The sequence below is a fragment of the Glossina fuscipes genome, unplaced genomic scaffold (genome assembly GCF_014805625.2).
Source record: "Glossina fuscipes isolate IAEA_lab_2018 unplaced genomic scaffold, Yale_Gfus_2 0, whole genome shotgun sequence".
Taxonomy (NCBI): domain Eukaryota; kingdom Metazoa; phylum Arthropoda; class Insecta; order Diptera; family Glossinidae; genus Glossina; species Glossina fuscipes.
Window position 1 is genome coordinate 605781 of NW_023998414.1, and position 15191 is coordinate 620971.

The 15191-nt window shown below is 31.3% G+C and overlaps 1 protein-coding gene across 1 annotated transcript; it reads left to right on the forward strand.

Moving 5' to 3' along the window:
- The first annotated feature begins 10957 nt into the window (after nt 1–10957).
- Nucleotides 10958–12817, forward strand: LOC119638517 (D-aspartate oxidase). The gene is made up of 5 exons (XM_038035354.1): nt 10958–11225; nt 11296–11505; nt 12046–12342; nt 12414–12607; nt 12672–12817. Exons 1-5 carry the CDS (start codon nt 11029–11031, stop codon nt 12800–12802), a joined length of 1029 nt encoding a protein of 342 aa, XP_037891282.1. The 5' UTR covers nt 10958–11028; the 3' UTR covers nt 12803–12817.
- The last annotated feature ends 2374 nt before the right edge of the window (nt 12818–15191 follow it).

A 15191-nucleotide genomic window follows, 5' to 3' on the forward strand; every position in this document is an offset into this window, starting at 1 on the left:
TATAAAAAAATTTATAATCGGCCAATTGGGTGAATCGGATCAATCTTCTTTATATCCACATAAAGTCAAAGCAAGCATTTTTTCAATTGCGTGTATTTGTCCCAATCCAACCTATGTCACTAGGCACTAAGCACTAGGCACTAGGCACTAGGCTCTAAAGCATGACTCAATATCTTTTATGAACTTGTAGTTGTAGTGCATGTGATATTTACTTTCAATTTAAATTGTCGCTATCAACTAAAGATAACGCATATGTGAAGTTCGATTTTCATCGTTCGGCTTCTAATGGAAGCAAAGTCGACAGCCATGATCGAGAATATAGTAGAGAATGTACGTGATACGTGTATTATTATTATTATTATTATTATTATTATTATTATTAGTATTATTATAAATTTAGCCAACGAATCAATTCTAAGACTAGAGTCTTAAAAGCACTAGCATCTAAAAGGCTGTCCGGCTTGATTAAAAACTCTATCGCACTTGAGATTTGAACGCACGACCATTAAGTTGCTAGTCAAAGACTCTTGCCTACTCGGTCACTCAGGCGTATGTGATACGTGTAGCTGAGTATTAAAATCGGTAATTGAAATTCTGTATATTAGGTTAGTGGATAGAAAAAAGTATTACTTTAAATAATTGACTTTGCATGAATGAATTAATAAATCGAATGCGTTGCGGATATATTGTTTTTAGTTATAAAGTTTTATATATATATATATTGTGGTGTTGTCTCTTTGATGAATATTTTCAGTGTGTGGCAAAAGGAATGCGAAAACTAGCATATCGTTATCGTTTGGTAATGTATGAATATAAGAACAAAAAAAAAAAGGGGAAAGCAACTTTGCAAAAGACAAAGGAAACTTTAATTTTATATATATATATATATATATATATATATATATATATATATGCATATGTATTATAGTTATATGTGTATATATATATATAAAGCAGTATTATTACCCTCCAAAATAAAACTATTCCGACAATTCATTGCTCTTCTCTTACTTACATTATTCTGTTTTGTTTCTCATATCTCCAGTTAGTTATCTCGTTTGTCTGGTTCCATGCTGCGTTCTAGTTAGTGTTTTATGCATGTGACAATAACTTTGTTTCTACTATTTTTTGGGAATTTTTTTTGCTTTTTTCTGTTTTTTTTTGTTTTCTTTTTCTTTGTCGTATGAAATAGTGGTTGGTTTGGCTCGGCTCGACTCGGCTCGGCTTGGCTTGGCTTGGCGTGATGGTGGATAGATGGAGGAGTTCAAGAAACTTTTATGTATGCTAATTTACATTTGTGCAAAAATTTTAATTAACTATGCATTTAATAAGCAAGGAAGTAAGCAAACTATGTAAAAAAACGTATTTATACGTAACATATTATAAATCGGAAATAAAGTGTTGACATAATACCATCACTTTTAAACTATTGTAGAAAATTGTTACAATTTCTTATATACATTATAGTAATGCGGTGGACTATTAAAGATTTCAATTTCGAAATATGCTTAAGTAACAAGTCCTCTTGGGCGCATTAAATTTTTCTCGTGTGCGAATTCAAAATTAAAAGGATTAAAAAATGTTTTTTTTTTTTTTGAAAATTGGTTTTCTTCAAAAAGGCATACGTTTCATGAAAGATCTTATATGAGAGGCAGTTGGCTCAAATTTTTGAGCTGACGTGCTCCAAATCTAGCAAATTGAAAATTTTCTGGCAAAGACATTATTCAAAATGACTTTTTGAATTGATTGAAGTTTGTCTGTCCATACGTCCATTTTTATTTTAAACTTCCTGTCAAAGATCTTATTCAGAATTAATTTCGCAATCGACTTAAACTTGTCTGTCCGTTTGTCTATCTTCGCATTCGTCTGTTCAAGTTACAACTCTCAACTATTTTGCTGAAATTTGGTAAACTAAAGTGTTTTGTCTCAAGAACGTACGCTATGGCGCATGATTCGTATCGGATCACTTTTCGATCATTTCGCACTGTAAAAGAAAAATTATGATTCCAAAAATCTGAAATACCCGCATGAGTAGTCAAAAATAGCGACTACCAATTCATTGGTCGTCATATAATTAAACAAACAGTTAAATACAAATACTTTGGCATTTATTTAGCTATTAGGTGTACAAATAAATTCTCTAAAATGCAAATTTAATTAAGGAATATCTGCTAGATGTGTTCATAATCGAAATATTCATCAGCAGTTATCTATGGTCTTTCGTCTCTTATAGGGTAGCTTACAACACTGACAGTGGAAACTTGATGAGCTTTCGAGGTGAAATATTCATCGACCCATTTTCGCACACCTTGCCGATCTGCTTTATAAGTCTGCATCAGTTTGAATAAATGATATTTAGAAGCGACCAAGTCTGCAAATTAGGTGATATTGAAGATCACTTGCCTTCCTTTCTTTTGCTGGAGACGGACGGACATATACGAACATTCATCGCACATCTTTAAGCTTTCGCACGTGATCTTGCAAACTATTTTCGAATTGTTCTATAGCTGATAGCAGGGCAGCATCCAAGGCCAACTCGATCATTTTCGCCACTGTAGCTGCAAATTTTTCGAGTTTAAAACAGGAGAAAACGCAGAGCAGTAAATGACATGAAAGATCTCTTTCGTCGTTGATACACATTGAATGATAATTTGTAAACAATTAAAAAACTTATACCTTATAACTTCTACTTACAAAAGCATCAACGTCCAAGTGATCGATCTACAGCTGAAATTTCAAAAAGTCGATTTTACGAAGCAGTCGCAATTAACACAGACAACGTATTTGTACACATATTAAATATTTTTTTTTTTTTGTTTTAAACAACATGTCTTACAAAGATCTTTGAAAAAATTAAGTAAGCCTTTAGTTTTTGCTATATATATTATTCTAATCAAAGTTTTTGAAATCCAGAATCAAACCAATAATAAATATAAAGCGAAAAAATACATGAGGTAAAGGGATTAATAGAAAAATATTCGAACGAAGTCTGTTGTTGTAGATTTATTTTCAAAATGCATATTTGAATAGAATATTTGGTTGGGGTAAATGTAGTGCAATGCGTGATATGCCTATAAATAATCTCTTTACAAATAGTTTTTCAAAAAATCGTAAATAAAATCCAAATTGCATCTAAATTCACAATCCGAAGGTATGCACTTTGTCTCAGAAATATTAGAATATTTTACATACGAATATATTTAATAGGAAATTCGAAGCCGATTTAAGTATGTCCGTCCGTCTTCAAATTCGGCTTTTTTGGTATTGAAATTGAAAGCAAATGGATCAGAGGACACGACCGCAGTATGACATAATCTGAGATCAGCTCGATTTTTGAAAATAAAAACGTTTTTTTCATACGCATATGATTTGGAAGCAATTTTCCGTTAATGAGTAAATGAGCGACCCAACATATTAGCTTTATTCTCCTTTGAGAATAAAACTTAAAAATTTGTACACCAAAATATATATAAATTTACATACATATATATATATATATATCCATTCATTCGTAAAATATTGTATTTTTTCAGTCTATTTGTCTCCTCACCTATCGCCTAGTAAACGTATTGCGAACAAGTTCAATTAATGGCTAAGTCGATCAACATATCGAGGGAGATAGAGAGAGAGAAAGAGAGAGAGAGAAAGAGAGAAAGAAAGAAAGAAAGAGAGAGAGAGAGAGAGAGAGGAAAAAGAATATAGCATGGATACATCTAGCAAAAAGGTACAACCGCAGCCGGTAAACATCCAAGTAGTGATTGAAACCGTAACTGATTGCAAACATGCAAGAGCTTGGCAGTCGATTGATATTAGTTAACAAATCCAGTTAATTTTCATTAAATCATGCTAAGATGCTCATACTGTAAGTCAATTTAAATACAACACATGAGAATTACGCGTATTGAAGAGAATTGAATTGAGAGTCGAGAGAATTTAAAGAAACCGATATTAAGATTAAATAATAAATATCGTTTAGACTTTCGCAAAGGACTTTGAACGTGCTCGTAATTTCATCCACATTGACCAAGCTTTATGAAGATAACGTTTCTAAAGAAACGGGTTCGAGTTGTTACAATTTATCCCAACAAGTACTGTCTTAACGTAACGTAATGTATTAACTTAATAAGAAGCAAAACACGAAGAATAAATCTACGTTTCTCATGATCGGTTTCCAACTCCTATTCCTAAGGTCAAAGAGTAGAAATTTGCTTTTGAACGGATTCTATTAATTAAATCTACGTAACTTCTATAGAAAGAACACTACACAACCGAGACATTTTCAAGCAATGGTTTGACTAAGCTTTGCCTTTTTTGTGGTGTTGATCACCTTTTAATGAGACCTAGCTCTGATCTAGCTTTACCTGAACAATTTTCCAATTTTTGGCGAATCGATGAAATACTCGGTATTGAATGAGAAAGAAAGCTTCTTGAATTTTTTTTATCTTCAATTTCATAAAGCTTTATGAGTATCATGTAACTAAACGATTCAAATCAGTTTAGCTTAGGGGAGTTGATACGAATGCGATTCCAAAGAAAAAGAAAAACAGTTTAACATCGTTAGCGTACATTAAGATACGGTTACATTCATTCACTGAGGGGAGATATTATGAAGACAACAGCTTATCCATTTCAATTAGCATATAGGTAGGTCGGCAATTACTTTTATCATATATCATTTTCTGAAATGGTCATGTTTGGAATCAAAATCGAGCTTGTGATTTGATATGGGCACGTATCAGTTAAATCGGGGTCGACGTATGAAAATTTTCGTCGGAAGTATTCAGCAAAGAGTTTCGCAGTTTCAATATCATCAGAGCAAGGAAAAGGAACGATTTTTTCTTTCTTATATTCTATTAGTTATCCTGCAGCCTATCTACGTAGGGGTATAAGTAATCAAATATATATATTTTTTTTACTCTTTTGATATATTCGGCTTATTATTCATAGGCTAATCACAACAGAATGTGGAAAATTAGTCTGTACATTCGTTACATGAACGTATATTAATTATCTGCTAACGGTATACTACGGAAGATTCGATCGTGGCCGATATAAGACTTTTACTATATAAAATTGTAGTTTCCAACTTCGGGTATATTTGTTTGTGCTTTTTCAGATATGGAAATAACAACAAATAAAAATTTTCATTTTCATTTAGCAGCAATTCACAATTAATTTTATTTTGGCAATCAAATAAAAAATTTTATCAAAGGGACGCACCCTTGTCTGGTCTCTAGAAAAATGGATTGTAATCGCGGTCGTGCGTTTTAACGTCTATGGACTGTTTTTTTTTTTTTTTTTTTTTTGCAGCCACGCAGCAGGTCTATGCTGATAAGCTATGAACTTGTTTGGAACATATCAAGACGGAGATTCGCTAACATAAAGCAACTAAGGTGAGTATTTCGTGAAAAGTGCACATTCATATAATCATTGACGATGAAAATATGTTGATGGAAAGAAATATGAAAAAATGTACACTTTTTATCCGTGGACACCTTTCAGCTAAGCTTATAATGAAATAACGTTCTTGATACATTTTTCATTAATATAGTATAGTGAGATTCATTGCAATATATGTATATATATATATTCTTCACCGGAAATTAAAAACCGTTTTCCCCCTTTTGATAACAACAAGACTATAATATCTATATATATATATATATATATATATAGATATCTATGCATAAATAACTCTAAAAAGTTTAATTAAGAGACAATGAGACCGACAGTTTTATTATGGAGATGTTCTTACCAACTATCGTTTATTGTAATTTAGGTTAGGTAGGTGTATAATAACAATAGTAAACACAAAAAAAAATATATATATATTTTTTTTTTTCCATTTTTTATTAAATATTTCTTTTATTGAAACGGAAAGTTTATCTCAGTACATAATCACTATTATTATCTATCATTTGTGTTCGAATAGTGTTAGATCCGGGCTATAAGTTGGATGAATTTAAAGCTTCAAGCCAAGCTTCATGAATTTTTGCTGGTCGTACTGTTGATTAAATACAATACGTTTTCTATTGATTAATTTGTTTTGCTTATACTCCCAATTGAGCGGTCTACTCGCATTAGTTCCTAACGATAGCATATGGAATCGATCTATACATCTATAGATTTAATGGTTTAATTTTTTCCTTTTAACATGAATGTTTAATTCGTGTTAAGTTTTTAGTTTTAGTTGTGAGAAAATATGAGTTATGTTAATTTTTAACGGAAAGATACCACCGATCATGAAGCTTCATATCGCAATCGAAGTCTTGTTCTTGTTTCGAATAAACGGCAATTACGTTAATATTATATATAAAGATCTTTATTTTTTTATTAAGTCACAATTTATAAATGATAGATAGGGTTATCTGTGGAATAGCATATCGCGAACAGCACCTTCGCTTTGCTTTGCTGGCACACAGGCACTCTGTAGCTGTATTTCGTTGATGCAGCGGTGGATCACTGCCTTCAATGGGCAAATAGTTGTGGGCTTGTTGGTATAGAACTTTGACTATTAAGTAACCCTAGGAGAAGAAACCCAATCGTGTTAAATCACGGGATCTAATTGAATCAATATTCCGATAATACTTTGTACGAAAATTGCGAACTGTGGCGATCGAACCTATACACATATACATCGTCACGATTTTATTGAGACACTTTCACAATATTATATAAAATACTCATCCCAGGGAATATAATTATTTTAAAGCTTGGCTCGTCATATCTACGAATAAATTACGCACTGCCTGTGATAGTTGCTTTCCAACAAAGTGTGGTTTCTGGAAAGTTTAGTTTCTCTACTTCTTCAAATCTTTTCGAAAATAGTGATCGTAATAATTATAAGAATTTAAATACGCGTAGTACTAGCGATATCATCGAGAAAGGATTAATAACTCAAGAGAGTAAAAATTGATGACGATTCGACTGAAACTTTTGTTGTCAATAATCCACGTGGTTGACAACTAAAGTCACGCTTGCTTTTTGCTATACATTGATATTAATGTTTTTTTTATTTACAAGAAGAGTTTTGAGAGATCTTGCACTGAACAGTGTAGTGCGTGCGTACGTTTTGGTATATGAGATGGGAAAGCTAGATATCTTCAAAAGATTCCTTTGACCCGTATTAGTGGCATGCCCGATTCGCTATCCTTGGGGTCTATGTACTAAAATTACCTTCTGCCCCCCGGGCGGCATATATACACACACACTTCTCCGGTCACTCCTTCCCGCATAAGCACCGTTATCTCCCTGGGGTTGGTTGCGGCTAGTGCCCTTCGTTTCATGGGACCTTAGTAGATTACGATTGGCCTTCACTTCCCCTTGTGACTACCTGGCGCCTCTTCAATCAGAGAATATGTTTGTGTACTCTATAGGCGATAATGTAGCACTTGTACGGAAATGGCGAAAAATGGCCACACCCATCAATTGTATAGTGTATCAAAGAACCATTTTTTTTTTTTTTTTTTTCAAATTATATAAATTCTTACCCAGTTTGACATTTGGAATGTACCTAAACATGTCCCTCTGTCCACTCCACATTATAGAGCACGAAAATTTAGTTCGTTTGTTTTTTTTGTTTTTTTTTTTTTTGTCATTTTTAGAATAATCGCGATGGGTATAAAAAATTCGGTCACGATCGAATACAATTTTCTTACTTGTTTTTTTTTTGTTTTTTTTGTTTTTTTCCTTTCATAAAATTTGAAACAGTCGTGGTTGAAATCATAACAAAAACTGGATCTTTGTTTCTCAGTGATTTTTTGCTTTTTTGTTTTGTTGTGTTATTTTGATCCAAAGCAATTTTTAATTTCCGCATAACAATGCACAAGTTATTAAAATTTTTGTGTTGCTACTGCTTGTTGTTGCCTTTTATTTTCTAATTTTTTTTAGAACTCTTCTCTTCTCTTGTCGGTTACATTGTTGTTTTCTGCTTTTATTTTTGGAATTTGCATTGTGCCTTTGGGTGATAAAATTCCTTTTGTTTTATCTACATACATGTTTGAATTTATTTATTTCTTCATTTTTCTTCTTTTATTTTTTTTTATTATTATTTTTTTTTTTTGAAAGCAAAATATGTGCGCTTCAACACTTTTCTGAATCCGTTCTCTTTTTTTTTTTTTTTCTGGTTATGCTGTATATTTTGTATAAAGCAATTCATCAACATTCTTGTAACTCTGACCTTATACAGCACAGAGCAAAGCACATTTTCTTCTATGAAATGATGGGCAGGGTAGAGCTCTTTCTTAAACCACAATTATGTCTTTTTCGTAAAGGCTTGAGATTATATTGCATCAATTTGATGAATAAGAATATATAAGATATTTAAAAGAGTCAAAAATAAAATTATTTATATTAAAATTGTATGCTTGTGCTAAACCTAACCTTTATTAATTTTATTAGATATTAGAAGGATGGATATAAGAAAGACAACAAGAATGTTTTTTATATCCAACTTGACTTGAATAGAATTTGATCTCATTCACTTATAATATTATAAAGGTATTGTTTTAAAATGAGTGCATCACGTGTCACGTGTGAGAGTTCATTCATTCTTTCAATATTAAATAAAGATCAAAATTTTGTTATAAGTTTTACATCACCGGTCACTTGATAGATAAGATTTCGGATATATGAAGGGAACAAATGAAAATAGGGAAATATATTTGCATTAATTGACTGCAGCTGTGTGTGTGATGAGAATCTTTTAATAAAAATTTTTCCATAAACTTGCTATCGAATTTTTAAACAAGTATTAAATTGCCGGCATCATTTTTGTAGGGGATTACATATATGAACCTACTTTGATTTTTGCCAATAGAAATATTGCGTCTTCGTCTCCGGACTCAGTTGTCAGTTTTAAGTGGCAAAGCATACTAAGAAGGAAAATTCTAAAATTCTATTTTAACTTACATTGTCTGTATGCAAAAATGCTCCTCGCATTGCCAGATTAATAGAATAGCAGAATAACATAGGATTATGTAGCAGTAAATTTATATTAAATTAACTCCATACGCACATTGACTAATAAGGTATTTGGGGCAATTCCAGCTGAAAATATCTGACAACGAAACTCTAATTTTATCTGTCACAGTTGAAAAAAAAAATAATCTTTACTAAGGTCAAGTAAGCGTCTTTTCATCTCTGATGCTATTTTGCGGTTGCGTCGTTTTCCTAGACATCTTAGAGATTGTCTTTTTTGTTCGGTGAGCAATCTGTCACGACGTTTTATTGCTTCTTTGATAAGCAGTAAATAAATTGAACCGCGTCACAAATCTCGCTCCTGGGTGGTAGATATGGATAATAAAATCATATATCTCTTCGTTCACATATTCGTAGCACTTAATGTATTCCTTAGTCGCTTACTCTTATATCAATTATCCAAACTCGTTTTCTCCAACTGATTATTGTGACTACAAATGATAAATTTTCTTATCGAAGCTACTTTAAGAAACGCATCACATGAAACAATGTAACAATGCGATAGGATAGATAATAGATTTAAATTAAAATGAAAATAAACTTAAACTTATGAAATTCATTAGAACGTATGTGATATGGTCCCGCAAACTTGGAGGGGAATCCGGCAAGCGAGTCCCTGGCCGTAACAAAAATCAACGTAAATCATGTGTAATAAGCGTCAATCCTTTTTAGATAAAATTTACAAAGCAAATTCATTTTAAAATTAAACATTGCCTGTCCAATCTTCCCAGCTGAGCCATGCGAAGCATGAAACGCTATGAGTTGTCGTTTGCGCATGACTAACTGATTTCTTGCTTGACATACTTTTGCTAAGTAAATTTATAATTATGTCTGGTAATACATTATTATTACATATTAAAATGGATTAAAGGCATTTGTATAGTTGTGCATTTTTTTCCAAATCAGTTTTATCGCTGTTTTCACAATTTCAACCTTTTTTTTTTTTTCTCTTAATACCATTAATCATACAATCGATGTCTTCGTACTATTATGTACAAAGTTTGAAAGACTTTAGAAAACACTGATAACTGATAACTGATGTTATTCTATGAGGGTTTTTGAAATTTATTATTGAGCAAATGCTCAATTCAGTAAAATGCTTTGATCCATCTGCGCCGGGGCATATGAGAATATGAAACTTATATTTATAGTCTACATCACTTAAATATAGGTTACACCAAGTGTTTGTCGAATGGCTTTATTTTTTATTGTACGGATTTTCTCGGAATAATTTTCTGAATTCGCAATTTTTAAAGATACTTTGACCAAATTGAGTACGCTTTGTATTGTGTTCTGTCTCGGCGACGAATTTTCGCATCGAACAATTTTTTGCAATCACATTCAACTTGCGCTATTTAAAGACAAAAAAGCAGGTGAATAATAACGTGATGTTTGACAAGAAGCTCAAATATGCCAAATTCGGATAACGTTGATCCGTTCCGGTTACGCTCTCCTCCATATAAGCGCTACTAGGGGAAGTATGCTCTTAGTTAATAATGAAGTGAGAAATTGTCGCGTTGTAGGGTATCTAATGGTCAACATTCTTCGATGATAATATTTTTACTTATTCCTAATTAAGTTTTAAAGTTCAAATGAATTGAAGACAGGTATGTCGGATTTGTTTGTCATTTTGTGACACTCAAAATTATGTACGCGTCCTCCCTATGCTTGTATGCTTATGTCTCACGTAAAAAGTTAAAGCTCTATGTACATCGAATATATATATATATATATTGTGCCCTCAATATGTATGAATTAATATGCAAATGCCTTTGACAAATTCACAATTTCATTCTACAACGTTTTCTCTCAGTGTATTGTGAAGTTAATGTAAATAATTTTATTTATTTATAGAATGAAAAAAAGAAAAAGAAAGAAAAATCATATTCGAGATTATTGAAAGCTTTTATTGGCGACAAGCCCTGAATAATTCGTTACGTTATCAATTTCATATAAATTGATAAGAGATACAAGTATTTTAAATGTGAATAAGTTGAGAAAACTTGTATGATTTTTATTAATTTAATTTAATTTTATTAATTTAATAAAATGCGCGTATGTGTTCTGGGCGGCGGTATAAATGGTTTCTCTTGCGCGTTGTGCATCTTAGAACATTTTAAAATTAAAGGGGAAAATGTTGAAGTAATTGTTATATCGGAAAAATTTACACCCAATACGACAGGTGATGGATCTGCCGGCCTTTGGGGTCCCTATTTATTGGGCGAGACATCAGCAGCCAAAGTTCAGTAAGAAGAAGAAGAAGAAGATAATATTTATAAATAATTAATATATAAAATGAATTTTGTGCTATTTTAGCCAATGGTCGAAGGGTATGCACGACTTTTTAGAGAACTTGTGGATTTCGGAAGACGCTGGTGAAGCTGGAATTTGCTTAACGCCCGTGATTAGAGTTACAACCACGGATATGCCTCAAGCTGAATTTTGGAAAGATATAGTCTACGGGTTTAAATATCTGACACAAGGCCAGCTTGATGAATTGAATAGAAATCGTGCAAAAAAATTCAAGTTAGTCAGTCGCTTAGATATAAAGTTCCTATTGCTTTATAATTACATGACAAAGTCTCACGGAAATATATTTCATATAAAATTTATTTTTAACGCGTTAACATGAAAATTGAATTATATAATATATAGATTTGAAGGTTTTATGATACGAAATAAGGTTTACATTACTTATGTCCGGGAAAGGTATGCTTTTGTGCGGTTACACCCATAATCTTTGTTATAAGCAATTCGGATTACTGTATTATATTTAGCAAGTGAAAAACCACTATTGGACGTTAGGTCGGATGCCCGGCCTTTTTAGCCAATTAAAGCCAGTTTTAAAAGACATCTGGAAAATTACACATCACTAACTATTCTTCTATTGTAAAATACACGCGAGCTCGCAATGTTTGCGCTTATGAGATTTATTACAATTTTTTTCCCCCATGCAACCTTGACTTGAACGCTAAACATTTTTTAGATCCCTTATAAGTCTCAGTTAATACATTTTTGTTGTTTTATTATTCACATAATAATTTTATTTCTGTTTGCTTCTTAAAGGTCAGGACTACAGTTTATAACATTTACATCTGAGCCGCGTAAACTTTTGCCTTATTTGATGAAACGCTTTCAAAGCCAAGGTGGCCGTATATTGAAACAAAAAATTGAAAATATTTATAACTTTATGAAAATCGCTGATTATGATGTTGTCATTAATTGTGTCGGTTTGGGTGCCTTAAAGATGTTGAATGACAAAGATATGTATCCTATACGCGGTCAGGTAAGTCGAGTCAACGCTCCATGGCTGTATTATGTTTTATTAGACGATAGTGACGACGGAAATTACATAATTCCCAAGTAAGTGCAGCTCTGATGATCTTTGATGATTTGATTGAATTTATATTTTTCAAGAATTTTTAATTTTTTAGTTCGTTTACAGTGGTTTTAGGTGGGACCCATCAGGAAAATAATTTTAACACTTCTGTTTGTCCAAAAGATAAAAAATTCATTGTTGATGGCTGTAAAGAGATTATACCAGCATTAAATCAAGCTCAACATTTGTATGATTGGGTTGGCTTAAGACCAGGAAGAACTTCCGTACGTTTGGAGTTGGAACGGTTTGGTAAGTTTGCATGACATTCAAAATTACGCAAATAAATGTAAAGTAAAAAGTGTTTCACCTTAAGGCGAAAAGTTGCTAATACATAATTATGGCCATGGGGGCAGTGGCGTTACATTAGCTTGGGGCTGTGCCCAGGATGTTTTAAATATATTGGAAAGTGCTTTAAATATTCCTCAGTTAAAATCAAAATTGTAACCAATCCGATAAAAATAAAAAAAAAAAGAAGAAAATCTACAAAAGTTGTTCAAAGTATATATATACATATATATATACATATATATATATACATATATATATACATATATATATATACATATATATATACATATATATATATACATATATATATATACATATATATATATAAAAAAAGAAGAAAATCTACAAAAGTTGTTCAAAGTATATATATATATACATATATACATATATACATATATACATATATACATATATATATATACATATATACATATATATATATATATATATATATACATATGTCAACTAATGTTAAAAAAAATTACGTGAATAAAACGGATTAAATTAAGTCTAGTCTATCATTTAAAAGACGAGCTTAGATGCTAGTGCTCATTTTACTTTTCAGCTCTAGACTTTATTTCTTTATAGCAGTGACCGTTTTTTATTTATAATTAAAATGACCCCAATAATAATAATAATAATGACAACAACAACAATAATAATACACTTCTTAAAATCTATTATATTATTATACTAATTTTTGTAATTTAGTTCTTCGTTACTGAGGGAATTATTATACCTACCATCGGGATACTCAGGTTATAATTCTTAGGAATGCTCCCCAATAATATTGTACGCTATTAGCGATAGCTTTGTCCATCCATCTATTTTATAGATCAAGTTTTAAGGGGAGTTTTATTCTTCTATAAATACTACACTAGAGCGCATAGTCACAACAAGTGATAGGTAGTTTATGTCCTTCTTTCCTTTTGTTTTTTTTTGCTACCCTATTTAATTAAGCTTCGAATTAAGTCGTTTCTCAATTATTTTCAAACTTACCAAGTAATGAAGATATCACCTACGTTCATTGATCGTAGTGTCTATAAGCAGTTGAAAGTTGATATGTAAATCAATTAAAGAGACAGGATTGGAAAAGTAATAGCAATTTACATTGGAGAGATTTGTGAAGAAGTACAATTCAGATCATTGTACAGATTGTTTGCAAGTTCTGTTTTCAAATAGTTTCGATCGCTTTATTAACACATCCTAGATTAGAAAGCAAAAATTCTATTATGTAAAAGGAATAAGGACTTGGTTGTGCTTGTAATAAATAAATATAAAAAAATATATTAGTGAAAAATGTTGATTTAATATAACATACATTAGTAAAACGTGAATAACATTACATTACATTCGTACATAGAAAATGCATATACGAATGCTTTTTGTTATACCAATGACATCGGAAAATATGATCAGAAATCCTTGAATAATTGTACAGTGAGTTATGTATAAAAACTACTACAACTATTTAACTAGTAATTGGTAATGTATTTGTGAACTTTGTGACTTTGTCATATTTTCTTTTTTTAACCTTGTCTTCTTAATCGATTGAGCAATGTATGTATGTACCAAAGTTTCGATTTTTACCTTAGTTTTCGTAACTGAAGCAGTTCTTCGAGAAAAATGAGCCAAAGAAATGTATTTTGTAACTTTTATGTTGATATTTATCGTGTAACATAATACTGAAGTTATCAAGAATTCTCATTTTCTTGGTTATATGTAATCTCTTGTGTGTTGTTCAGTTATCAAACTATATATATATATATATATATATTTGATAATTTATTGTTTGCAAAACATTTACTTAATTATTTCTCGTCAAAATGATTGAAATAGACTGAGAACTTATTCTAAAGCACAATAACGACTTATTGGCCTTGCTATGTATTCCGCTTTTGTGTGTGTGTGTGTCGTGAGAATTTGAAAAAGTTGAGATAACTTCGAAATTCTATTTTTAGGCAACGTGATCAATAAAATATAAAGTTTTCCCATTTTATTTAACAAATTGTGTAAACATGTTGCCCACAAATATCTACGCATGTTGCACAACATTAATAGAAAAACTCGTCGAAAATTGTTTAACATTTTATGTTAACATTGCATCCTGCAGAAGGATATCGCTAAACACTTATAATAAGGTAAACATACATTATTTAATATATTATATATTGTATATTACGATAAATATGTTATATAACTTATTGTAATATCTCAGTCAATAAATTCGTAGCATAACATACAGATGTCGCCGCTATTGACGAACCCATACGATTTTCAAACTTTTCAATGATAAGTGCGTCAAACTCGTATGACATTCTGATTATCAGTTTACAAGATGCAGTTACTTTAGTGACGCTCTCTCTCTCTCTCTCTCTCTCTCTCTCTTGCAAACTTTCAAACGAACGAAAAGTAAATGAATTTCGTTCATCAATAATTAAAAGCATTGCATACTGAATTAAGGAAAGTAAACTTAGCTCCATCGAGTCAAATGGTAGACAAGTGGTTTGCTAATCTTGAACAAAATCATGAAGTTGGTCGTGTT

Coding starts and splice junctions, on each gene's coding strand:
- LOC119638517 (XM_038035354.1), top strand. CDS start 11,029: ATGCGCGTATGTGTTCTGGGCGGCGGTATAAATGGTTTCTCTTGCGCG. Junction 11,506..12,045: donor AATCGTGCAAAAAAATTCAA/GTTAGTCAGTCG, acceptor TGCTTCTTAAAG/GTCAGGACTACAGTTTATAA. Junction 12,608..12,671: donor TTTGGAGTTGGAACGGTTTG/GTAAGTTTGCAT, acceptor TTTCACCTTAAG/GCGAAAAGTTGCTAATACAT.